This window comes from Nomascus leucogenys, chromosome 7b, assembly GCF_006542625.1.
Source record: "Nomascus leucogenys isolate Asia chromosome 7b, Asia_NLE_v1, whole genome shotgun sequence".
Taxonomy (NCBI): Eukaryota; Metazoa; Chordata; class Mammalia; order Primates; family Hylobatidae; genus Nomascus; species Nomascus leucogenys.
The window spans coordinates 35,100,120-35,127,228 of record NC_044387.1 but is presented as its reverse complement, the minus strand read 5'-3'; the positions used below and the strand labels follow the sequence as shown (position 1 = coordinate 35,127,228).

The 27,109-nt window shown below is 38.9% G+C and overlaps 1 protein-coding gene across 3 annotated transcripts in view; it reads right to left on the bottom strand.

Annotated features, from left to right (window-relative positions):
• PRDM5 (PR/SET domain 5) overlaps window positions 1–11,606 on the bottom strand; it is a 218,744-nt gene extending 207,138 nt beyond the window's left edge. For all 3 annotated transcript variants that reach the window (XM_003271327.3, XM_003271328.3, XM_012507638.2), the window contains exon 1: window positions 11,258–11,606. In XM_003271327.3, the coding sequence (XP_003271375.1) occupies window positions 11,258–11,350 (93 nt within the window). In that variant the 5' untranslated portion in view covers window positions 11,351–11,606. The remainder of the gene's footprint in view (window positions 1–11,257) is intronic.
• Window positions 11,607–27,109: the final 15,503 nt, after the last annotated feature.

Sequence of the window (27,109 nt, the reverse complement as noted above, 5' to 3'; positions counted from 1 at the left end):
TATCATCATGTGGGCCCGATGTTGCCAGATATATACATGATTTTTAGAGAAGCTAATAACTCAAATTTGTGTGTGAAATCACTGATTTTTTACATTGGCAATGAATTCCGAGAATTCAACACTTTGTGCAGGTCAAATAAAATGTGACTTCAAGACAAATTCAGCCTGTACACACCAAACTGTCAGAGTCAAACTCACTTCTCAGACTGATCCAATGTCCAGCCCATAATGGAGCATCTTTGTTTTTATTCAAACTGTTTCTGAATAAAGCAGATAATTAATCCATTCAATCTTCTATTCACTGGACTAGACAGTAACTTTTAATAAACAAAAACTGTATGATTGCAAAAATGTGGGCCATTTTTTCTCATTTTGCTGAATGTTATTAGAAGTTAAAAACAAGATTCACTGCAGATAACTCTCTCAGAATTGTGGGGAAAAGCACTATCTTCTAAGCCTCAGTTTCCTTATCTACAAAACTTAGGGATTTAGATTAGTTGATTCTAGGATTTCTTCCAGCTTTTAAATTCCAATAGAAAGAGCTTCCACAGACCAAATTTAGAACAATTTGAGACTCGAAGGGGACAAGAGGATAACTGATTGAAACACATTAACAAATTTGTAAGTCCATACTGTCAGTGAGAGAAAAAAGGAAATTTTTTTAAAATCTCATTTGCTATCATTAGAGGATAATAGGTTATTATTAAAATTAGTAAAGAAAAGGAATTAAGCATTTTGTCCTGCCTTTTCAATAGTAACCATAGTTCAGGATAACCAGACAGCAGAAATTGATGATGAAAAGCTCTTCTTTACAGGAGAATGCTAACTTATAAATAAAGGGGGAATATTTGAGTTAGCGAATCACCATTTTGAAATCCCTAATAATATTACTGATTTGGCGAGAATTCTCTATGGATACTAAAACCATTAGGCAAAAGGTTGATGGTGAAAAATAAAATCTATATAGTAGTATCAGCTCACAGATTACTTGCTAAGAACAAAGGGGAAACAGTACATTTACAATAGAAAAATTACCTTAACCCAATGTTGGCATCAGTAACAGTGGGAAGCCAGATACATTATATGCCCCCTACTATTATGCAGCACAAATAAACCAGCATCACTCCATAATGTATTTTTGCCAGAAATATTTATCTCTAACTTCCAGACTTCAGGAAATATAGAAGTTAGAGAAGCAAGTTAAATAAAGCCCTGGGAATGTAATCAGGTAAATCCAGGTGTGAGATACTCTACAACTGACAGGATCTCTTCAGAGAGTCACTGTTATTAAAAAGTGGGAGGGACGGATTAAAGAGATATTTAATAGACATAACTAAATGTAATATGTAGTCTTTGATCAGATCCCGGTTCAAAAATATATAGCTATAAAAACATTTTGTAGGCAATTGGAGTAATTTAAATATGGACCAGCATTAGAAGACATTAGGAAATTACTGTTATTTTTGTTGGATTTGCTAAAATGGCATCATGGCTATTTAGGAAAATGTCCTTATGCTAAAGTATTGAGGGGTGAATTGTCACAATGTCTGTAATTTACTTTGAAATAGTTCAGAAATAAAAAATATACATATAGATGAAATAAATACATTAAAGTGAATCAATCTGCAGTTGAGTCATTTATATTTGAAATTATGATGTTTTTCACAGAAGGAGATGGGAGTCCTCACTTAGAACATAATTATGTTTCAATGTTAAACTACTGTGCATGTATGTGCCTTTGCAATACAATTAGACCTTCAATAGTGTATTAAATGTGTTTCTTAAAAGTTCAATGTGAAAAATAACCAATCTTCCTTCCCTACTGTAGGAAGTCTGAGGCAGACTAGTTGCCTCCCTATATCCATTCCTGTTAGTACTAGAACACTGATCTTGTTAAGGGTACTAATGTATCCAGGTAAAATACTACATTTATCTCAAAGAGAAGGGAGCAAACAACCTGCGAGCAGAAATCATTGTATGGAACTATCACACAAGTTCTTAAATGAAGCTGAGTCAACTAGAACGTATACCCAATCCTGTTTCTCCCCACCTGGAATATGAGCATGATAGCTGGGGCTGAAGCAGCCACCTTGAGTCCAAGAGAATTGCAAAGACTTCTGCCCTGACATTTTGAGCCACTGAACTAATGGCCACAAACATCTTGTTCCATCTGCCAACTTCCTGTTACAGGGAGAACAAAAACTTCAAGTTTAATTACTGTGGTTGTCTCTCTTACTCCAGTTAATACAGCAGAGGTCAGGGGAAAGAAATGTAGTGGTGCCTATAATAAAATGGAATTCTTCTTTATGAAATGCATCACTTAAGAAATAATACAAAACGGAAATGCAGAGATGTGATAAAAAGAATTGTGGGTATATGGTGATCTGAATGCAACATCTTTCCCCTTCACCCTCAAACTTGTTACTTTCCTCTCTTGAGCAAAACAACTACTACTAGCATCTGTGGGCAAATGGATGCAAGTGAAGCCTTAGGTTCTGGCAGAAATCTGGTGTGAGGTGTTCTCTCCAGTAGACTTAGTAATAAGGTAGAGGACAGCAGAGTAACCAGGGACAAGGACTGAAAACCAGTGAATCCCAAAAAGAATTTGAAAGTCAGAGATGGAGGGGGTCGCAGCCCACAATCTTTCCTGCTCTTGATGCCCATGAAAGTACAAGGAGACCAGAAAGCTGACTGACAGGGAACTGACAGCCTATCTGCCAGTGCAGGCCCACTGAAGAGAGACCCATTTGCCTTCTCCCACCTGCAGGACTGACACCACAGAGGACTATTCAATAACCAGTCTTGAGCTCCAATGAGTCAACCAAGGGATATAGCCCATACAAAGGAGCAGAGCTGCTACAAAAAGGAATATAAGGCAGAAAAATTAGATGCATGCTCTGTGTTCTGCAGCAGACAGAATACCTCAACTAAAGGGAATAACTGAATTACCTAACAAAACTTAAGGAGATTCAAATACAGCACTCAAAAAAAAAAAAACTTTTAAGAGTTAAAAACCATTAACTTCCCAATTAAATATCTTTACAGAATGAATTGAAAGAAAGAGACAAGAATCAAATTAAAAAAAAATCTCAAGTGAAAAATATGAACAGATAAAAATATGATATTTAGAATCAAATTTGAAAACAAAATCTCAAGTGAAAACCATGACCAGATAAAAATATGATATTTAGAGAATAGATCCAGGAAACCTCACATAAAAAAATATAACTCCACAGTATTTTTTTAAAGGGATGAGAAGTGTATTAGTCTAGTCTCACACTGCTATAAAGAACTTCCCTAAGTCTGGGTAATTTATAAAGGAAAAAGGTTTAATTGGCTCACAGTTCCACATTGCTAGGGAGGCATCAGGAAACTTAGAATCATGGTGGAAGGCAAAAGAGAAGCAGGCACCTTCTTCCAAGGGCTGCAGGATGGAGTGAGTGCAAGCAGGGGAAATGCTTTGTATCAACTGCATTGTATCAAAAAGACACCTGCACATGTATGTTTATCACAGCCCAATTCACAATCATAAAAAGATGGAATCAACCTAAGTGCCCATCAGCTTATGAGTGGATAAAAGGAAACGTATATATACACAATGGAATACTACTCAGCCATAAAAAATAACAAAATAATGTCTCTGGCAGCAGCTTGGATCCAGCTGGAAGCCATTATTCTAAGTGAAGTAACTCAGGAATGGAAAACCATATACCACATGTTCTCACTTACAAATGGGAGCTAAGCTGTGGGTACACAAAGGCATACAGAGTGGTATAATGAACACTGGACACTCAGAAGAGATAGGCTAGGAGGGGCATCCAAAATCCATATTGGATATAACATACATTACTCAGTGAGGGGTACATCAAAATCTCAAACTTCACCAATATACAATTCATCCATGTAAGCAAAAACCACTTGTACCCCTAAAGCTATTGAAATAAAAAATATATAAAAGTTCAGTTTCCACCAAGAAGGTAAGAGTATCACTACTATCCTAACAATGAGAACGATAAACTGCAAAATCATAACTTTTCTTAAGGAGAGCTCTAGCTTACCTGTGGCCAGTGCCCTCCTCCATCCACCATCCAAACAAGTAAAAAATGAACTAACATTTTAACAACTTGCTAAAGGAGGAATGTGAGACAGAATGAAGGCATAGAACTACAGCAAGCCCCAGACCCAAGAGATGCTCACAGGCATGCTCACATTCTTTTCCAAGGACCTCCCCATGTGAGAGAGGTTTGGGAACAGATGGGAGAACAAAGAGAGACTTCCTCAGTGGTGCTGTCATGCAAGAGCAGAACAGCAGCGGCTGCAAGAATGGCATGACAGTGTACACCTCCTGTCCTGAACTTTTTCTCATATCAGAAGAAAGCCTTTAGCTACTGCAAGAAAAGCAGTAAACTATGTCATCCCCAGGATGACCCCAGGAAAGATCCACCACTGCGGGGAGAAGGGCAGGAAACAGTACAGGCTCAAGCACTTAAACAACAACCATCAAAGAACTCCTACCACAGGGGAAGGGACAAGAAATGTTCACCCACAAAAGACCAACCACTGACACAAGTTAAAAGATTAGCTCTCCTGGGGAAGAGGAGCAGGCATATTGAGAAAGCCCAACTCCCAGGGCCCAGGCAGAGAAAGTCTACATAAGAGGGAGAATAGAACAAGACAACAGAGACCCTTCTCCCATACCCCTCACCATCAGCCCACCCAGCACCAAAAAATAACACAGCGAAGTCCACTGTGGGGAGAAGAAGAAGAGCAGGGCAGAAGGGCAGATAAAGGCTGAGAAAATTCAGTGCCAGAAGACAAGTGTTGTAAGAAATGTTAAATGAAGTTCTTCAGCATTCAGAATATGATACCAGACAGAAACTTAGTTCAAAATAAATAAAAATAAATGGGCCAGGCACGGTGGTTCAGGCCTGTAATCCCAGCACTTTGGGAGGCCGAGGTGGGCAAATCACTTGAGGTCAGGAGTTCGAGATCAGCCTGGCCAACATGGTAAAACCCTGTCTACTAAAAATACAAAAATTAGCCAGGTGTGGTGGTGGGCGCCTGTAATCACAGCTACTCAGGAGGCTGAGGCAGGAGAATAGCTGGAACCTGGGAGGCAAAGGTTGCAGTGAGCTGAGATCGCACCTCTGCACTTTAACCTAGACGACAGAGCAAGACTCTATCTCATAAATAAATCAATAAATAGCTAAATGTAATGGTAAAAAGTAAAGGTACATAACAAAGATAATTTGTCTTCATTTTAATGCTCTAAAAGATCACTGATGATCTAAAGAAACAAGAGTAAAAGCATACTGTAAGATTTATAACATATAACATAAAATGTGTGACATTTTAAAGAATGAGAAGGAGGAACTGCATTATACAATTGTATCTCACTGACACTTTGACATATCCCCTTGCTGTCTAATAGACATCTCAAAAACAACATGCCTTAAACTGAACCCCTGATCTGCCCTCTTCAAACCTGCTCTACCCACAACCTTCCCCATCTCAGTTGCTGGCTGATAATCCAATCCTTCCAATTCCTCAGGCTAAAATCCTTGGAATCATCCTGAATCCTTCCCATTCTTTCACACCTCACATCCAATCCTATCAGCACGTTCTGTTACCCCATACTACCAAAGTAGCCACTATCTTGGTCTAAACTGTCATCACCTCTCACATGGATTACTGCAGTAGAATCCTAACTCTCCCAGTTTACACACTTGCCCTGTGGCAAACTTTTCTCAACAGAACACCCAGTCATGCTTGATAAACTTATGTCACTCCTTTGCTCAAAACTCTACAGTGCCCTCTCATTTCACTCAAAGTAAAAGCCAAAGGCTTTGCAGTGGCCTAAAGGGCTCTAAGCAGTAGATCTTCCCCTAACACTCATCCCTTCACTAGCCCTCTGACCTCCTCCTCAACTGCTTGCCCACTTGCTCATTCCATTCCAGCCACACTGACCTCCTTGTTCTTGGACCACAACAGGCAAACTCCCGTCTTAGGTCCTTTACTGTAGCTGCCCCTTCTGCACTTAGAATGCTCTTCCCGTAGATATACGTTTGGCTAATTTCCTACCACCCTTCAAATAACTGCCCAAATCTCTCCTGTTTAGTGAGGATTAACTGACCCATCTAACATTTATAGCATCCCACACACACACCCACACACCTCTTCTGTCAAGTCAACCATACCTAGCACTTTTTCTTTTTTCTATAATGCTTATAATATTTAAAATAGTACAAAAGTTATCTTGTAGGTCTGTTATTTTGTGTCTTCCCTCACTGGACTGCAAGCTCCCCAAGAGCCAGCATACCTATTTTCTTAACTATTGTACCCCAAAGTGAATAGTACAGGTCTTGGCATATAGAGTGATAAAGACTGTTAAATGAATGTGTAAAACAAGACCTGAATAAATAAAAATTATGGCACATCCACAGCATAGACTATAGTCACACATTAAAAAAAAACAGAGCCAAGGTAGATAAAGGAATTTCCATAAGATACCGTTGAATGAAAAATGTGAGATGATGAAGTGAGTTTACTCTTTTCTTATTTTTTAAACTCATGTTTTTTTTAAAAAGTGTGCATGTGTTTGTATATTTGTAGATATAGCATTTTATCAGAATAGAGAAAAAACATTTTTAAGGAAAAGTATATATGGAATGACCTGAGTTCAAATTTTCATTAATCCACTTAGGACTGATATAACCTTCCTCAACATCACCTCTCTCATCTATAAAACAGGGATACTAACAGCCCCCTTGCAGGTTTATTGCAGGACTTCACTAAAGAATGTGTAATGCATCTAGTGACTGTTGTCTCTGTCACTCGCTTTTCTGCCACTAGTGACTAAAACAGTGCCTAAAACTGCCATAGTTCAATAAATACTTATTGAATTAATTGTAGCTGCCATTATCACACACAAAAAATATAGTTTTGGAGAAAATATTAGAGTAGTTACATAATTTAAAAAAATGTTTAATAACACCAGGAAATACAAAGCTGCCTTGAGTCACTATGGAGAAGTGTGAATGTGTGAACACAGGGAAGAGATAGCATATATGGCAGGCTTCATGATTACTTTTCCTCTGATTATGTTTCCAGATTAGTTATCATCAGCCACCAGGAAAGCAAACACTGGCTGGCAGATTTTTAGCCTTTGGATACAAATCCATGTTTCTTCAGACAAGTCACCTTCTACACTGATCAACACAACACCTTATCCCACAAAGTCTGGTCTTCCTGTATTAACATTTATGCATGGTGATTTTTCCTCTACAGGCTTTTATTTACTTATCTGTTTCAGCTTTTTTCTTTCTTTGATTTTTTTTTAACTTTGTAAAATTTGATTTTTGTTTTAAAATCTTACTGTAATTTTACAAACTCACCTTTAAGCCTTTACTTCAGGTATTTTTTTTTTCTTTTACTTAGGATTTTACCTCACCAAATGACCTTAGTACAAATCCCTCAATGAGAATCAAGGTGTGTGCCTTGGTTTGGAAAGGAGGGAGTTGAAACTGTGGAAGGCAGAGGAATCTGAGAGGCAACTGTGAGCTGCAAGACTCCCTGCAACTCTCTGGGATTCAGTGTTCTCACCTGTAAAATGAGGATGTGCCAATTAGATGACGTCTGTTAACTCAGCAAAAAATTACAAGATATAATTTTAGAAACGGAGAGGCGGAGACAAGACTTTATTTCTCCTAAAAGGTTACAGCCTGCCAACTGGCCAGCCCACAGGCTGGGAAGCATGCCTCTGGCCAAAGCCCAGAGACAGGCACTTTGAAAGAGGAAGAGCTTTATACTGAACAGGTTGGCTCTCTGCACTTCTCTTCCTAGAGAATCTCCTGGCTGGCTCAGCGACTTCAGCTCTCTGCTCAGATGTCATTTCCTCTGAGAAGTCTTCCCTGCTGACCCTCCTAAAGTAGACCCACCCCTCATTTACTCTTTAATGCCTCATCCTGTTTATTTCCTGCAATTAATTTAACACATGCCTCAATCATTTTGGTAATCTTCCATTTTCTACTTGTTTACTGCCTATCTCCCCACACAAGCAAGCAAGCTCCTTGCAGAAAAAGACCTTGTCTGTCTTGCTCACCTGTGTATTCCCAGGGCCTAGTACAGTACCTGCCACATAAGAATGATTAAATGACTGCAAGTCAGAGAAGAAAAACCTACAGCCTAAAATATCTAAAGGGAAAGAAAGCTGAGAGCAGTGTATTTCCACCTTAATCTTTCCCTTAAAATCGCATAATCTGAGAGCTTGAAATAACCTTTCCACTTTGCAGTTTCAGGTACAATGTCAAAAAACACCACCCACTGGTGGTTAATCATATAAGCAAGCTAGGAAAGAAATGGTGATGAAACAAAAAAATGTAATGTAGTAAGGTGTTTGTTTAACTTTAAATTTTTATTGGATGTATACTTAATTTATGAGTTTTGAGTAACTAATATTAATTTTAGTCTGCATAATACTTTGCAACCTAAAATGCCACATTTTCACTGAAGCGTTCAACTGTGCTCCTGAGAAAACACAGCAAGCATTAGACAGGGTCTGGCACATAGCATGCAAAAAGTGTCAATTTCATTATTTCTCCTTATTCTGATTATTAGCAAATCACAATGTGTAAAAGTGTGAATGAACTCAGGTCTCCTTTTTCTTCTCAAAAGCTTTCTAACTGACTCTTTTCCTTTTCTTGAGTTGTCACTATACAGATTTTTATACTGGGAAAAAAAATTAGAGGCAACAGACCAGCAAAAAAGGATAATTGCCAAGGAAAAATCTAGTAGGACTAAGGTAAAGCCAGGGAATTAGGTGATTCTGCTGCAAAGACACCACCACTCTAGGAAGCACTGCACGAAAAGGGGTACGACTAGAGGATTAAGGGGTCCCACCAGCAAGAAAATCCCATCTCAACCTGGTGAATGTAATGAGGGTGGGGTTTCTAGCAAGATTCCCCAACCTCAGTCTGGATTAGATTCTCTGAATTTGAAATCAACAGATGGCTTGAATTGCAATCACTTTTTAAAACAGGAGTGTTATACAAGCATATGTGTTATAAAAGTGTGGTAAAACTCCAACACATGTATTAAAAGTGGTATCTTCCAAAATTTGTTTAGAATAGAGAGCATAAAAACTTTTAAGTAAGGTCCTTAATGTAGCTGCTGATAAATCTCTCTTCTCAGATCCCTTGATTTATGGCCAGAATTAGGCCTAGTACAAGGTAACTTGGAAAATACCTAAGAATTGAGGGACCGTTTGCCTTTCATAAGCAGGTAAGGGATGCCTTGATACTCAGCTGCAGCCTCACAATTCAGCTAAAGTCTGCTGTTTGGCTTTAGCTTTGTCTTCGTCCTCAGATTTTGGAAGGAAAAGGAACTTGCTTTAAGGTCATTTCTGAGATCAACAAACCTGTCCATGACCTTGTGACTGAATATTTTGGGATCATAACTAAACGTCGATAATAGTTTGGATTCATAGCAAACATCTGCATATTCACTTTGAAATATAGGGAAGCATTCTAAATAAGATCTGGATGGAAATCTCTATGTGTTTTATATATCAAAGTTAAACTGGCCGGGAAAAGATAAGTATTTATCATTGCAATAGTAAAGTGATGCAATAATATATGATGATTTTGGAAGCTGTTCATTTCATTGCATGCCCAAAAATAAAATACTTACAAAGAATCAAATACATGAAAAAAATAAACTGAAATTAATAAAAATCTCAAAAGAAAGTAGGTTGGCCAGCTGTTCCTAAAAATCTATATGGTAATACAAGGAAACAACAAGGATTATATAATAATTCTAATGTTTGTAGAGTTGTTTGGTATAGTACTATTCATAACATTAAATAAAATGATTTTTAAGAATTGTTTAATTTTTAAAGTCATTAAATTTAAGCCAGAAACCTTTAAGGAAGGTCTGTTTGAGAATCTTTCACATCTTTTAAGAATGAATTAAAAGGAGAATTTCAACTACTCTGCACAGACGTCATTTGGTGATGGTTGTATTCGGCCTTCAAAAAATGTTGATTTTAACATTTGGCCATTTGGCAACTATTCAATACACCTCTAATTCAGATAAAGTATTTATTCCTGTTTTTAACATTTGAACATTCTCCCCAACTCCCATTTGAAAAAATAAATAAGTGGTTTATTTTTTTCCAATTTTGCCCTGAAGGATGACTGGAGATCATGTTGTCAATGGAGCCCTTTTTGGAGATTAGTAGCACTTTCTACTACTCTTCACCAGCTCTTTAGGTCAGAGGCTAAGTGGAGGGGGTTATATGCAGATGAAAGGCACCCTAGTGTCTCTTGACTGCGTCGTCTGAACCTCTTGTTAACATACCTCACCTGAACAAGCCTTCTTGCCCAAACCTCCATCTTACAAAATATCTACTAAGAAAAGAGGGCAAGGAAGGCTAGGACGACTCTAATGTAACTTGTTAAAGTTACAATATTATATGATCAAATCCAAAGAGCTGGACTGTTCCTGTGGCCTCTCTTCCTAGGCCTTTGCTTTCAACATCCAACACTTTCAGGCCCTTCCTGTACGAACTGAGCAATTGCTTCCTCTCATCACATGCCTGTAACTTTCTGGCTGGAGAGATCGAACCGATGTTGGAGACAAATTAAAAAAAAAAGATCGGAGAAAAAAGGTACAAACATTCAAAGATTATCTGGTTGGCACCTCCCTGAAAGCACATATAACACATTCCAGAAGGAGGGAAGGAAATCCTGGGCGTATGAATGAGATTCTATGGCCTGTGTGGAGCGGCGCTCTGGGCTGCTCCTCCCATCCCCGCATGGCAAGTTAGGCGTTTCTAGCCACATTAATTCATCCTAAAGGAAAAGAGGCGGCAGCGGAGCAGCGTGCGGGCGGGGGAAGACACCCGCCCACGCGTGCCTTCGCCAACGCAAAGACGCAGCTCACACCCGTAACCGAGGAAGAGGGAGGCTCCCGCCGCGCTCACTTCCTGCGGGAGAGAGGAAAGACATCTTGCAGCAGGGAGGCCGGTAGCAGTTCCGCCCCTGGACCGGCCGGCAGCAGAACGCACCCCGCCGCCACCTACGTGGCGCTGCCTGCTGCGTCCCGCGGTCCCCGGCCTTCCCGCGGACGCCTGGCCCGGCCCGGGCGAGGGGCGACCGAGGTGAAGCCCGCCACGCCCCGGGCCCTGCGGCAGGGCGACTCCGGGAGGCACAGGGCGCGCGAGGTGCAGGGGCGCGCAGGCCGCCGCCGGGTCACCCACCTTTCGCACTCTGCGGGCCGTGTAGAGCCCCATCCCGTCCTGAACCCGGGAGGACTTCAGGGAGAACCTGTCCGGCACGTACATGCCCAGCATTTTCCCGGGCGCGGCGGCCGCCGCCTCTCAACACCGGCGCTTAGCGCCCGGCAGGCGACACATCGAAATTTGGGGTGCCAGGGTAGAGGGGAGAAACCGGCAGGGAAGGAGGAAATGGAGTTTTCCTCCCAGAATCCCCACCTCCCTGCCGATTCCAGGATCCCCCGCGGCTCAGCCCCTCCTTGTCCCGGGTCGGGCTCGGCCCGGATCCGTTCCTGCCATTCCTGCCGCGGGGGCGCGGGGGGCGCGGGCCTGGGAGCTGTGGGCGCCGGGACGCCGCTCGCTGATTGGCCCGAAGTTGGCGGCTCGGACCCGCGCCCGGGCGCGAAGCCCGGAGCAGGACTGACCCCAGGGCCTCAAACCCGGAGGCCCGCGAGTTGCGCGAGCCGTCAGCACCCCTAGCCCCGGCACGGCGGCGTGCGTTCCCGCCTTTGTCCAGCTCTGGGTTTTCGAACCTTGCCCCGCTGAACCATTACTCCCTGTAGGGGACTCTCGCTTGCTTCTCTTCAGATGCAAAACGAAATGGACCCTCATACAGCTGGGGCATCCTCCAAAACAACTTTATCAAGTTCCTGACTCTGAAAGTCAGCTTATTGCCGACTACTGAGAACGAACCCTGCGGTCTAGGAAATTTCCGTGCTTCTCACATTTGAGTTATGCGTCTTTGCTTTTTTTCAGTTTGTTGCAGAGGCTAGAACTTAATAAGGGATCGCAAAGTATGTTGATTAACGTACGGAAAAATATGTTGCAAACAATTTAATGTTTTAAGCACTAGAAACTAGATATTTTATCGTAACATAACCTCTGGGAAGTTCCTATACTTCTCAAGGTACAGTATTCCGGAGACCTCCCTTGATTGATAATCATTAGACCTACTACGGATTTTCAGACATACGGAAGTGGATTTGTGGGAGACAGGAGGGGACACCCAAACAATAGAATCTGGTGTCACAACAGTGAAATAAAGTCACAAGTCTTGTTTTAGTGTTTTTAATAAGCTGTTAGGCTGTGCAGTGTGCCCAAGACCTTTAAAAGCCTGTTTCATCCTTCAAAGTGATCCTGGGGCCATCTACTCATTTCTCTTGATATTTATGGTAATTTTTTACTCTAGGGTCTTTTCTTGGAAACCATTTGATGTTCTTAATTGACGTCCTCATAAACCATTAAAAGCACACACAAAAGTTTGAAAAAAGTATAGACTACACACACACACACCAGGGAAACGATTCCTGTTTCTGCAGGAAACCCTTGGAACATAGACAGTTCCCAAGCAGATTTTTTTTTTTTTTTTTTTTGACAGGGTCTAGCTATGTCTCCCAGGCTGATCTTGAACTCCTGGGCTCAAGGGATCCTCCGGCGGCGTTGGCCTCCTGAAGTGCTGGGATTACACACTTGAGCTACCATACCCGGCCCCTATGTAGACGTTGATTCAAGTTTGGAAAAAGGTTTAAAAAACAAGAACAAAAGGCATTATGGAAAAAAAAAATCATGTAGTGGCAATATTCGGAGACTTTAAGGAACACAGTAAATGATGACAGGATCCTCTTTCTAAGAAATGTAAGTTTAGCTTTCACAGCAGGGGGAGGAACACTTAGCTGCTCTGTGAGTTTTGATACCTTCGACTTGCCATAGAAGATCTCTTAACTTCTCTAGGGGAAAATAAATCAATAAAAACAAAAACTCTCTTTTGGGGGAATTTGGAGTTCCATGGCCTTGAAAAATAGTAGGTGTTCATTAAATATATCTTGAATGAAAGTCGCTTCTGAGGCTGATCTGAGATGTTCAAAAATTCTATGGTGAGCCTAGAATTTACTTGGCTTTTTGTTGTGCCTCACAAGGAACTGGACTAAGTAGGTTTTCCAGGGTTCCTTAGAACCAGGGCTGAAACCAAGCCAGACCAGATCCACTGGGCCCACAGTCCAGAAGGTGGGGCCCTGGCATTTTCCTGGAGCATTCAGCTCTCTGTCAAACACAGACTTCCAGCTACCCTCAAGCCATCCAGGGCTCTCAGTCAAATGCTCTGCCACTGTCTCTTTGGGCACGAGAATTTCCACAGCTTTTGATCACTGGAGAGGAAAACGTTTTTTGGTTTTAGTCTGAAACAATCCTTATTTAGGGATCCTTATTAAGGCATATCTCTCAAATATTTGGTTGCATGCTGTCTTTCTGGGGAGCAAGGCTGCAGCCTTGAGAATGCCCGTCTCTGAATGTAGGCTTCTTTACTAATTAGAAAATGGTAAAAGTATATAAATAAAATTTTAAAGATAAATCTGAAATCAATAAGATGAGAAACTTTCCAGATATTTTATGAAGCTTGGTCAGATATTTTTGTTACAATTGGCACACTCAGTGTATTTCATTAAAGCATGCAATGTTCTTTTTTATCTATTTAATGGAGTGTTCTGAAGATCTACTAACTAAAACATGGGAACTAGCAATAAAAAGTTCTTAATAATAAGTTCCATTACAACACATAAAATGGATACATGTTTGCCAAATCAAAATGCACAATATTGACCGGATATTTGATTTTGAAGCCTATAAGACAGTGGTAGTACAATGAGTCATTTCTTAAAACTTTAAAAGCTAGAAAGTGACCTTTCAATATTATCTTTGAAAAACGGGAAATTAAAAGTCTGTTTTATATCAGGAGTTTAAATCCGGTCTTTAAAAAATAAACAACAAAATCAAAAAATTGATATTAAAGTACTACCATGCACTTGATTTACTTATTCTAGAAAATATTGCACTGTCTTGACACACAAGAAATTATTCAAAATACATTGTTCCTTACTTTCAGATTTGCTTTTGGAGGAATTTTTTTCATTGATATGTCTAAAGCAAGCTCTAGTTATTGCATTTAAACGTATGTACTTGAGTGGGCCTTGTTTTTAGGGAAGACGTGAATTGTGACTGTATATTAGTTAATTATTTTACCATACTGTCAGTATTTATACATACTGTCGAACTCTTTTAATTGTGTCTTGGTTATTGATGACTGATTCCAAGCACCATGGTAGACTAAAAGCCTGATTGATAGAAAAAAAAAAATAATAACCTGAAACATATTTGTCTTCAGTTATCAGAGAACCGGAGGGCTTTTGTAATAATTGAATATAAAACCAAGTTTCCAGAGCAGAAAAGAATAAAGATTTAGCTGGTGTGATAAAAAAAAAAAAGTTTGTTAAAATAAAATGCAGAGTAAGGGTGTCAGATTCTTGCTCTGAAAACATCTATCCTCAGCATTGATTCTACAATAGCAACAGCACCATGAAAAGATGTCCCTGAAACCTAAAAAAGTGCAAACATTAAATTTTTCTTAATGTCTTGATTTTTAGAAAGGTACCATACACTTGTATGTAGTACCAAAAAAGAATCATAAAATTTTTTAACTAGAAGAAAACTGAAGGTTGTTGTGACTAAATTGAGTGACATTATGCTACAGTTTGGATGCGTCCCTCAAAAGTTAATGTGTAGGAAATTTAATTCCCAAAGCAACAGTGTTGGCAGGCAAGGCCTAACAAGAGGTGATTGGTCATGAAGGCAGAGCTGTCGTGAATGAATTAATGTCATTATCACAGGAGAGCGTTAGTTATCTCGAAAGTGGGTTGTTATAAAAGCAAGCTTAACCCCATTTCCTCTTTGTGTCTCTAGAGCTTGCTTTTGTCTTCTGTCCTTCTGCCAAGAAATAACCCTTGCCAGATGCCAGTGGTAGGCTCTTGAACTTCCCAGACACCAGAACCATGAGCCAAATAATTTTTTTCTTTTTTTCAAGACTAGAAACTAGGTCTTGCTCGGTCTCCAGGCTGGAGTGCCGTGGTATGATCATAGCTCTCTGCAGCCTCCAACTCCTGGCTTCACAATCCTCCAGCCTCAGTCTCCCAAGTAGCTGGGACTATAGGTGCATATCACTGTGCTCAGCTAATTATTTTATTTTATTTTATTTTATTGGTATAGATGGAGTCTCACTTTGTTTACCAGGCTGGTCTCAAACCCCTGGCTTTGAGTGATCCTCCAGTCTCGGCCTTCCAAAGTTCTGGCATTATAAGCATGAGTCACCATGCCTGGCCCCAAATTTCTTTTCTTTATAATTTAGCCAATCTGTGGTATTCTGTTACAGGAGAAGAGAACAGACTAAGACAGAAAATTGGGACCAAGAAGTGGAGTTACTGCTGTTACAAATACTTGAAATTGTGCAAGCAGCTTTGGAATTCAATAATGAGTAGAGGCTACAAGAATTTGGAGGAGCAAGCAAGAAAAGGTAAATACTGCCATGAACAGAGCATGAAGGACAATTCTGATGAAGGCTTAGAAAAAGATCCCAGAATTAGGGAAAGTCTAAATCTTCCTAAAAATGTTGAGAAAAATATAGACAGTAACAGTCATTCTGACAAGTTCCAGACAAAAATGGGGAACAAGGTATTGGAAACTGGAATAAAGACCATTCTTGTTATAAGATAGCAAAGACCTTGGCTGAATTATGCCCATATCCTAAGACTTTTTGGAATGCAGAACTTAAAAGTGATGAACTAGGATATATGGTAGAAGAAATATCAAAGCAGTGAGCCATTCAGACTTCTGTCTGGCTACTTTTAACTACATACAGTGAGATATGAGAGCAAAGATATTAACTAATTAAAAGGGAAGCAGAGTGAAAAGATTTGGAAAATTTGCATCTTGGCCAGATAAAAACTGAAAAGGCTGTTTAGGAGAGAATACTAAGGGTGTGGACAGTGACCATTTGTTAAAGAGGTTAATATGAATAAAGGGAGCCAGGTGCTACTCATCAAGACAATGGGAAAAGATCCTGAAAGCATTTCAGAGATCTTCCAGGCTAACCCTGCCAACACAGATCTAATGCTGTAGGAGGGCAGAATGGTTTTGAGCAATGGGCCCTGAGTGCGCTCCATGGGCTTGCTGCCCAGAGCCACCTCAGGTCTCTGCTCCACCCATTTCATTACAGTGCTCCTCAGACACCCTAGGTGTGACTTGACCTGTCACTCCAGAAGATTCAAGTGGCAAATCTTAGTGGCATCCACATGATGTTAAGTCTGCAGGTATCCAGAATGCAAGAGCTGTAGGGGCATGATTTTCTCCATCTAGAGTTTAAAGGATGTTGCACACAGCCTTTGGAGACCCAGACAGAGGCTTGTCACAGGGCAGAGCTGCCAAAGAGAGCCCCCATCAGGGCAATGCCTAATGAAGCTGTGGAAGTGGGACTGCCACTAAGACCCCAGAACTACAGAGCTAACAGCATACATCATCAACCCAAGAGAGCTGAGTCATGGGCTGAGCCCAGCAAAGCTGTCGGGCTGTGGCTAACCAAGGCCATGGTGGCCCAATCCCTATATCAGTATGATCAGGATGTGGGACATAGAGTCAACGGAGATTGTTCTCTGGCTTTATGACATAATGCTCTCTGTTGGGTTTTGGGCTTACTTGGGACCTCTTATTCCTTCTTGCCTATTTATCCCTTTTGGAATGAGAATTTCTGTCTAATGCCTGTCTCATCATTGTATTTTGGAAATAGATTTTACAGGCCCACATCTGGAAGGAATTTGCCTCAAGGTGAATCATGCTGTGAGTCTCGTCCATATCTGATTTAGATGAGACTTTGGACTTTAGATTTTTGAGTTGATGCTGGAATTAGTTAAGGCTTTGGGGGCCACTGGGATGGAATGTATTTTGCACTGTGAAAAGTATATAAATTTGGGGGGCCATGGGTGGAATGTTATGGTTTGAATATTTCATGTGTTGGAAAGTTAATTTTCAACACAACAGTGTTGGCAGGTGGGGCCTAATAAGAGGTGAATTGGGCCATGAGGGCAGACCCCTCATGAATGGATTAATGTCATTGTCATTATCCTAGTAGTGGGTTACTTTTTCTGAGGGTGAATTATTATAAAAGTGAGTTTGGCCAATTTGCTGTCCGTCTCACATGCTTGCTTCCACCTTCTACCCTTCTACCATGGGAGGACCCTCACCAGATGCCAGTGCCATGCTTAGACTTCCCAGCTTCCAGAATTTTGAGCCAAATGAAATTATTTTCATTATAACTTACCCAGGTTACAGCAACAAAACATGAACTAAGACACATTATAAAAAGAAAAGCTGAAAGATAAATTAGTAGTCATCTCACCCAACAGGCAGTGCTATTCATAGAGCAGAGTATGGAAAATTAACAGAAAGCCAAAGAAACGTGAAAGAAACCAAGGTTAAGGTTCCAGGTACTGAGTGTCTAGTACATGCCAGAAAGCAGACTAGGTTATTTGTATCTATTATCTTAAATCGCTAGCAGCCTTACCAAAGTTCCGACAAGAAGAAAGTGGGAGCTTCCTTTGGTGGAGCCTATATGACAGCTTTGGTGGAGCCTATATGACAGCTTTGGTGAAACATATACTCAGCAGGTATTCTAGAAGAAGGTTGTGGTCAGCTGAGAAGTTCCCATGAGATAAGTGCTATCCAATAGAACAAAAATGCCTTAAATGTATGTACAGTTGACCCTTGAACAACACAGGGGTTACAGATGCCAATGCCCATGCAGTGAAAAATCTGAGTATAACTTTTGACCCTTCAAAACGTAATTACTAATAGCCTACTGTTGACCAGAAGCCTTATTAAAAGCAATTAACACATCCTTTGTATGTCATACATGTTATATATTGAATTATTACAATAAAGTAAGATGGAGAAAAGAAAATGTTATTAAGGAAATCATAAGGAAGAGAAAACATATTTCCATTGGAAGTGGATCATCATAAAGCTCTTCATTTTCATTGCCTTCACATTGGGTAGGCTGAGGAGAAGGAAGAGAAGGGGTTGGTCTTGCTGTCTCAGGGGTGGTAAAAGTGGAAGAAATTCCATGTATATGGACCTATGCAATTCAAACTCATGTTTTTCAAGGATCAACTGTGTGTGTGTGTGTGTGTGTGTGTGTGAGAGAGAGAGAGAGACAGAGAGAGAGAGAGAGAGAGAGAGAGAGGGAGTGCCTTTATAGAGCCCTAAAAAATACATTCTTTCAAATCTTATTGTCAGGTTTCAGCTGGGACAAATAGCAAATATTTCTAGAAGCATTGAACTCCCTTTTTTTTGTCTTTTTTTAATAAACCAAAGATATCTCTCAGGTGACTCAGAATTGAAACCAATAAGCCTTTTATGACTTAATCATGGATGCCAAAGATGTCCTCAAAATAAGATACAAAAAGATATAACCCTCCCATGATCCAGAACCATTCTCAAAGATAGCCAAAAGAAACAGAGACACATATATCGCCCCCACACCCAAGAGCTAGCAATAGTCAGTATATTAGCCAAAAAGGGATGCAATCCACATTTCTGCCTGGCCATGTTCTTGGGGCCTCCATCCTGAAGTTGGCTGCCTGCAATGCAAAACCAATAATTCATGCACCTCTGACAGGCAGAAAGTCAAGCCAAGTTTTCAGAGGGAAAAAAAAAAAACAAGACAAACAGGAAAGCAGTAGCTGTTTATGAGAGAGAAAAGATTAGTTAACTAATGGGTATTCCAAACCAAATTTAACCAGAGTCACTATCTCACTATCCAAACAAGTAATTCATCTGCTAATCTAAATTTGGAAAGGAAGGAATGAGGAGAAATTTCTACCTTCATCTCTCAACTAGGCATTTCAGATAGAGATCTGAAAGAGGTGACCTTGGTAAGAATTCTTACCTCTCTCCAGCACTTGTCATATTTCCCAGGATCTCATCTGCAATCTCCAGAACCAGTGGGGTGTCTCAGCCATCTCCTTCTGGCCACCAGAAGCTGGGGAATGAAAAATTATTTGTTCCTTGCTCAGCCCTGAGGCCCCTATAACAAAAGACCAATTATTAAGAAAGACAGACAAGTTTATTTAATAACTTTTATGTGACACAGGAGCCTTCATAAGGAAATGACTCAAAGAAACAGGTAAACTTGCGTGTTTTTTATGCTAGATTTGATGAAGAAGTGGACAGTTGTGAAGAAATATAATTGGACAAAAGGAGTATGAGCTAACGGTGATAAACTTGGGGACTTAGCAAGGCCTGTGTGTTCAGATTCTTCTCTGTGTCCATGTGTCTTCAGAGATAAGGATGTTCTTTTCCTCCAGATATAGGGAGGGTACCTCTGAAATGAGGGTCTTATAATCTTTTTCCAGGGAAGATTAGAGAACTCCTCCTAAGTTTCATTACCTGCTTCAAGAGAGAAGGGTGAGGGAAGGTCAAAGAATGACTTTGTTTGTGAAGTTTCCTCAAATACCCAAGTGCCACGTTTTGGGGTTGTATGTCCTGGATTTCGTCATCTGTAAAGTAATTTTATAAGCCTCATTTTACACACAAGGAAACTAAATCTTAGAGAGATTATTAATCTTGTTAGTCAATTTCATATATTCATGAAGTGGTAGGGATGATTCAAGCCCAGGACTGGCTGATTTCAACATCCTGAGCCCTTGATTCTATATCCTGCCTACTCTGTCTCGACCGCTTTCCAGTTATACTTCCCATGGGGCTTAGCAGTGGCTCTAGGACAGGTAGAACTTTCTGTTTCTCTGTCTCTCCCCACTTCCCTCCGACTCCCCCTCCCATTTTTCCTCTACAAATTGGCAGAAAATTTGATTGGCCAAGCTCTTTGTTTTTGTCAGTGCAAACAATAAACAGTAAAAAACAATAAAATAGTTGCTCTGCGGTCAGTTCAACTTTGGTCTAGTCAACTGTGTCTAAGAGAAGACAGTTTCTCCAGGGACGCATCTTCATCCAGGAGGGGCTCTAAGGTAGGACCCTGCCTTTCCAGAAAGTTTTTCTTACTCTAGCAGCTATTTTGAGGCTTGACCTATTTATAACCACAGCCTAGCTCATACACAAATTTTTACTTCACAGAAATGATAACATTAAAAAAATCAGTAATTAATCAAAAAGCAATACCAAATATTTGTCAGAACCTCCCAATTTGTTCCATTTGTTTTTCTTTGACCTTATTAAAACAAAATGACAACTTCGAAGCTAAAGTATTTTAAAAACAAAGGGCAGAGTAAGGAGGACTCTTAATAGTTTAAGTGATCATTTTCTATAAACTCTCTGAAATTATGTAGACAAAGTAATAATAATGATATAATACCAATTATTTAGCATAACAGTAAAAACCATCTTTTTCCTTAGAAAATGATATTTCAAATAGACATTACAGTTGAGTGCTGATGGATTGGTGACCACTCAATAAAAGGGGGCACTTACACCACAAACACAAATTATCCCCTACTGAATTAGGATCACATAAGGCCTTCTCTCTACCAACTGTTTATTTCTTCTTTTGCTTGGCAGCTTGAAGTTTCAGGTAGTATTTTATCATCAGAAAGGTAAGTTTCTAACTCCATCCTGTTACACTGAGTGTGAAACCATAGTAAATTAACCTTGTTTGAAGATCATTAATTTTAGAATTCCTCCCTGTAGTTTCCAATTGTAACTGGACACCATATTAACATGTCTTTACATATGAATCAATAATTTTTTAACTTGATTTCTTCAAGAAGTTCAAAACAGTATTTATTGACATTGGTTTTCTGTGTTTTTAAAAGGTTTTTTTTTTTTAAATAAAGGGGCAACCGTAAAGTAATGTCACTTATTTCTAACACAGCAGCAAATTTTTCTATTGCTGAAACAGGTCTGTAGATTTTAAGTTCTTATATCCAACCCTAACTTATTAAGTAAAGTATTTAAATTGTATATGTGGCTGAAATAAGAAGCAATATATAATTTTGAAAGTGACTGGTACTGTTTGCCCTGAAGGTAATTTAAATCCTTTATTATAGGAAACTTGTCAACATATGGAAAACCAAATTGGAAGACTTCCGGCTGTGTGACAGGTGTATTCCCTGGAGAAAACATACAAAGTAATAATAATAATCAAATACATAAAAAATAACAGATTCTGTTACATGATTGAGTCAAATGTTTTCTCCATGAGTTAGAATCCAGCCAGCCTTTGCACTGCTGTTCTCTGCGTAAGGAGTTCAGTTATTATATATCTGTCTTTATTAAAGACAACTATGCAACTGTAATGAAAAAAATGGCATCAGGCTGATCTCTCGAATCACGAGTTCTGAACTTCTCTGCAAAATTTTACCATAAGGAACCTTAGACCAGAAGGAAGCAAAAAGACTTTTTTAAAAAAAATTGCATAGGCCATACCAGAGTCTGTGCTAAATTATATAGGCTACCCACAAAAATGGCTTCTTGAAACTTCCTCCTCCAAATACAACTACTAAAATAGACTCTACTTCTCCTAAGGGGAATTCCTGTATATTAAGCGTGCTTCCCAGTCTCAGCTGGAGTGATGAGGAGCCATGGAAACAGCGGAGATTTTGGAATCAGGGAGTATGAGGTTTAAATCACAGATCTGAGATGTATTAACATGAGACTGCGAGAAAGGCTAATAGCCACTCTGAGATGCTATTTCCCTACCTAGGCAATGAGGATGATAATGCCTGCTTTGCAGAGCCCCAGGCGCAAAACCTGTTCAAAATAAATGGGTGTTATTGTTATTATTACCATGGATTAGAACTGTGTTTCGTAGCTGTACTTCAATGTTCTTCACCAAGCCATCTGAGTTTTGCTTTAATTATACAGAAGTGAATCTATTACTTAGTATTGTGGCACAAGGCAGCCTCCAATCATCCCTCCAGGGCAAGGATGATGTCTTTAATATCTAGATGAAGCTCACTATGGGCCAATGATGCTTTCAGAGAGATAGCCAGTTTCCCAAAAATTTTTAGTAAGAGCTTGTAGGAAATTTTTTTTTTCTTTTCTGGGCTTATAGATCACTTGTATCTCCAAAAGATGTGAAAAATAAGTTTAATAGCAGTTAAATTGTGTTAAACACATTTTGTCATTTTAAAGTTCTTGATTATACTCCAAATTTACTTAAAACTGTGTAAGAAGTTCTTCAATTTTTAATTCAAATTATGTGGTATCTGGCCAGACATGGTAGTTCATGCCTGTAATCCTAGCTCTTTGGGAGGCCAAGGTGGAAGGATCACTTGAGGAAAGGAGTCTGAGACCAGTCTGGGCAATACAGTGAGATCCTGTTTTCACAGTTTTCTTTTTTTTTAAAACAGCCAGGTATGATAGTGCACTGTAGTCCCAGCTAGCTGGGAAGCTAAGGTAAGGAGCTCACTTGAGTCCAGAAGTTCAAGGCTGTAGTGAGCCATAATCACACCACTGCACTCTAGCCTGGGCAATAGAGCAAGAACCTATATCAAAACAAATAAAATAAAACATGGTATCTGTATAAAAATAAACCCTTAAGACAATAATGTATTCCTGAAAAGTATATATAGAATTCCTAATTGTGCACCAAGCACAAAGAATAAGCAACACTAGTTATCAGATTTCGTAAATACAAGGGTGCATGAAAATATTCTTATAATTGAAATTACTTCAGGGTAGGGAAGAAAGACAAGGGAGCCTGTTTAATGTGTTACAAAGAATGTCTCATGCAGTCCATATTACTGCTCAATTGGAGGTAAGTTTGGGCATAGGGGTGGGGAGAAATTATTTCTAACAAGGAGGCTTTAACAGCACTTCTGTCACTATAGCATTTATCCTACTAATAGGAGGAGAACACAGATATTGAGCAGTCAGACTGGAGACAGAGCACCGTAATCCTGCATAGCAATACAAACATCTTGCAGACCTCACAGCAAAGAAACAAGGCCTTCTAAGCATCAACTGGTAAAACTCAGCATTAACATATTGCATTTGAGCAACTGCATAAGCAAAGACGAATTCTTTAGCAAGTTTCCAGAAAGTAGAAGTCGACATGACATATTAACCTGAAATGAGAATTTTAAGGATGTGTTAAACATGGAGGCTGAGGCAGGCAGATCACTTGAGATCAGGAGTTCGAGACCAACCTGGCCAACATAGTGAAACCCTGTCTCTACAAAAAATTAGCCAGGTGTCGTGGCAGGCACCTATAATCCCAGCATCCTAGGAGGCTAAGGCAGGAGAATCGCTTGAACTCGGGAGTCGGAGTTTGCAGTGAGCCAAGATCACACCACTGCGCACCAGCCTGGGCGACAGAGCGATACTTTATCTCGGAAAAAAAGAAAAAAAAAAAGGACTTAAACATGATAAACACAGAAAAGGATCCAAAGGGCCAGAATTGCTTATTTGTACTTAAGGTTAGGAAATGGGGAAACACGGGACAATACACATATGTCCGTGTAGTAAATTGTACACATAGCGATTTATAAATCATTATGAGGAATAAAGTACAAATTGCTCTCACTGAGAGCATGGGTAATATCATCTCAAACAAATCATTCATTGGGTGTTTAAAAAGTTTCTCCAAAACTAATTCAATGTCAATAGAATTGAATGACCTCTGTGTTTTGCCACCAAAATTATGGTGCTCAGAGTGGGCAACTCACAATAGACAGCATCCCTTGTAGGACTCTGTATACGTGAGTTTGAATTTTGTCTGAGTATACTATGTTATCTAATATTTACAAAAGATCATTAAAAACACCAGAAAATGAAATCTTTAAAATCTTTGTAATAATTTTTACACAGTGAGAATGTAGAGATGAAACAATATGAGTTAACCTTAAAATTATTTAGTTAATTTGTTTTGGACTCCTGGGTCCAATATTTGACACACATCCCTCCCTTCTTTCCCCCCATTTCCTTTCCCTTTTCCTGCCAGTCTCCTGAAGCTCCACTGTTATTATATGCTGTAGAAAATATTTTACTCATGCAATTGCAATGCTTCTCAACTTTCAAGCTCAGTAGGGGGAAATGTGGAGGTGTTCAATTCTCCAGTTTAACATTTTTTTCATGGGAAATCAAAATTGAAATCTGAAAAGTAGCAACTTGCAGTAAAACATCATTTTTCTTTTCTCAATATGTCTCAGTGACATAAAGTTCAAATACTTTATTACAGATAATTCCAACCAATTTCAGTGTCCAATTTCTCAATAAAATATGAATGGGGGAAAGTCAATATCTTTGCAAATGTGATTTTAAATTTTGCCTTCAGATAGTCTGGCTCCATTTCCACTATCTTCAGTGGGATTTATAAAAAAAAAATAAATCTGAGAAGAGAATTTGACCCATGAAATGTAAAATGATTATAGAGCAGGAAGGGTAGGTAAAATATTTCTTATGTTCATGGCTATATGATAGCTGTGAACTTTTAAAAGGGAAGACATTACAAAACTTAGAATTAGTAAAATTCAATTAAAAATAAGTTGTTAATTTATCTAACTTTGGAGACTTTTAGCTTATTTTAAAGAATATACCTAATAAAGAATGCTGTATTTATTCAAAAATATGTATTCATACCAACATCATTTTTTTCCAAAGGATAAATATTTTCTAGCCCATATGACATTTCTATTTCATATGACATTTAATTCTAATGTAAAATGGGAAAATGCTCCAAGTACTGCCTAAGGTGTAGTATAAAAGACACATTTGATCCATGGAATATATTGAGCTGCAAGCAAAAAATCCTAGCACTGTTTCTAAGAAAAATAGAGACAAATGGTGAGATAATTAAAGAGGAAAAACTAACTTTAATTTTTTTACTAAACTCATGAGTCAAAAGTTTATTTTAGACCTTTAGAGACATAACCTCAATATGTTTAATTATTCTGATTTTCCTACTCTAGAAACAGTTCTGCCAGCATCTGTGCTTGAAATACGGACCCCCTGTTTACCAATTGCCTTTGATTTAGATTCATTCCATTCTTGTTTTGCCTCTGCCCATATGGCTAGCACTAATTATAGTTTAGACCCTAAAGCCCCACATCTATTACAATATTTATATTTCCCTACTCTAGCATCTTTTTGCTTGAATGCACTGTCAGCATCACTGCCAGATTAACAGTTCTAAAATATTCTCTTGACAATCCTTTTTTCTAGCAACTTGAGTAAGTCCACATACCTACTAGGTATTCCCCAATCCTTATTCTGAAGTCAAAATGCTGTTCACGGTCCAGTTCCATCCTACTCCTCCGACCCTAACTCCTATCATTCTTTTAGAATCCCTCATTCAATCAAACTCATTTGTTCTCTCTTCCCTCATCATACCTGGCTCAATCTCATACTTACATTTTACCCATTGCCTGAAATGTCTTCTCTATTGTTTTCTTCCTATTTAACTGATACTATCCTCCATAGTATGATCTATGCTTCATCTTTTCCATGAAACTATTTCTGGCTACCATCATTGGAAGTGATCTCTCTTGCTTTTATATATCCATAGTTTCTGTTGTCTGTTCACTCTTTTGGCACCTAACCATCACTATCTTATTATACTTTGTTACATATTGAAAGAGGAACAGAGCACACAGCTTAAAAGGAAATGATAATCAGATTTGTGTGAGTCATCTGATTAGCCATACTGAAACAGTAAAGCAATGAAGCAAAATCTTAAAACTGATAGCCAATAAAGGGAAAGAAAACTGAACCTAGAATTTTATATCCAACCAAACTGTCATGCACACCCAAAAATCATACAATGACATTTTCAAATATACATGGATTCACAATATTTATTACTCAAAAACTCTCTGAAAGAAACTAAAAGATGAAAACGAGCAAAAAGAAAAATAAAACTAGGTTGAAGCAATGGTATAATGAACAATGATAACCAAAACAATAAGTAAATTTACATTAATATGGGTTGCAAAACTTCAAATATTTTCAAATATCTTTTAATATGTCACTCTTGACCTTTAATTCTAGACATTATTGACATGGAAAGTGAGAGGTATAAGTCTGTTTGGAAGATGTAAAGGGAAGCAGAGGTGCATAAAAGATGTTGATATTTGGGAGCTGATATTCAGTCGATCCACTGACTTTAGAACTTGCCAGAGAAAAAGTTTAGGTGCATATGTTAAAATTTTTAGGATACAATGAAGAAGTAGAAAAGGGGAAAAAATAGGTAAGGAAAGAGAATAATAAAGATAAAATACAAAATAAAAGAAACAGTCAAAACATAGAAATAATCACAATCCATGCAGCTAGTTTTTAAATAATCTATATGAAACAGAAGAAACCTAGATGTTCGTCAAAGGATGAATGGTAAACTCAATGTGGTGTATACATACCTTAAAAAGAAATGAAATCCTGTCACATGGTAAAACATGGATGAACCTTGAGGACATTATGCTAAATGAAATAAGCCAGTCACAAAAAGACAAATACTGTATGATTCTACTTACATGAGGTATGTAAAGTAGTGAAATTCCTAGAAAAAATGTAGAATTGTGGTTATCTTCAGCTGAAGGGAGAGGAAAATGTGGAGTTATTTTTTAATGGGTATAGAGTTTAATCTTGCAAGATGAAAAAGTTCTAGAGGTCTGTTGCACAACAATATAAATATACTCAGCACTACTTAACTGCACACTTAAAAATGGCTAAGATGGTAAATTTTATATTATATATTATTTACTATAATTATAAACTTTTGAATTATTTAAAACAATCTACAAAAGACAGAGTCACTGACTGAGTTTTAAAAATGAAAGCCAAAGCACAGCCTTGTAAAGCACAAGTACTGAAACAGAGTTTGTGTTGCAAGGGCCTAAGAGCTAAACTGGCAAGACTGTATATTAATCTTAAAACAAAAAGCAATAACCTGAAATTATATCACACAGACTGAACATATTGAACAGAGCAATAAAACTGAAAATCAATAGTAATCAAATGTTTAGAGCTTATCAAAAAAAGAGAAAACAATACAAAACAAAACCTGCAGGG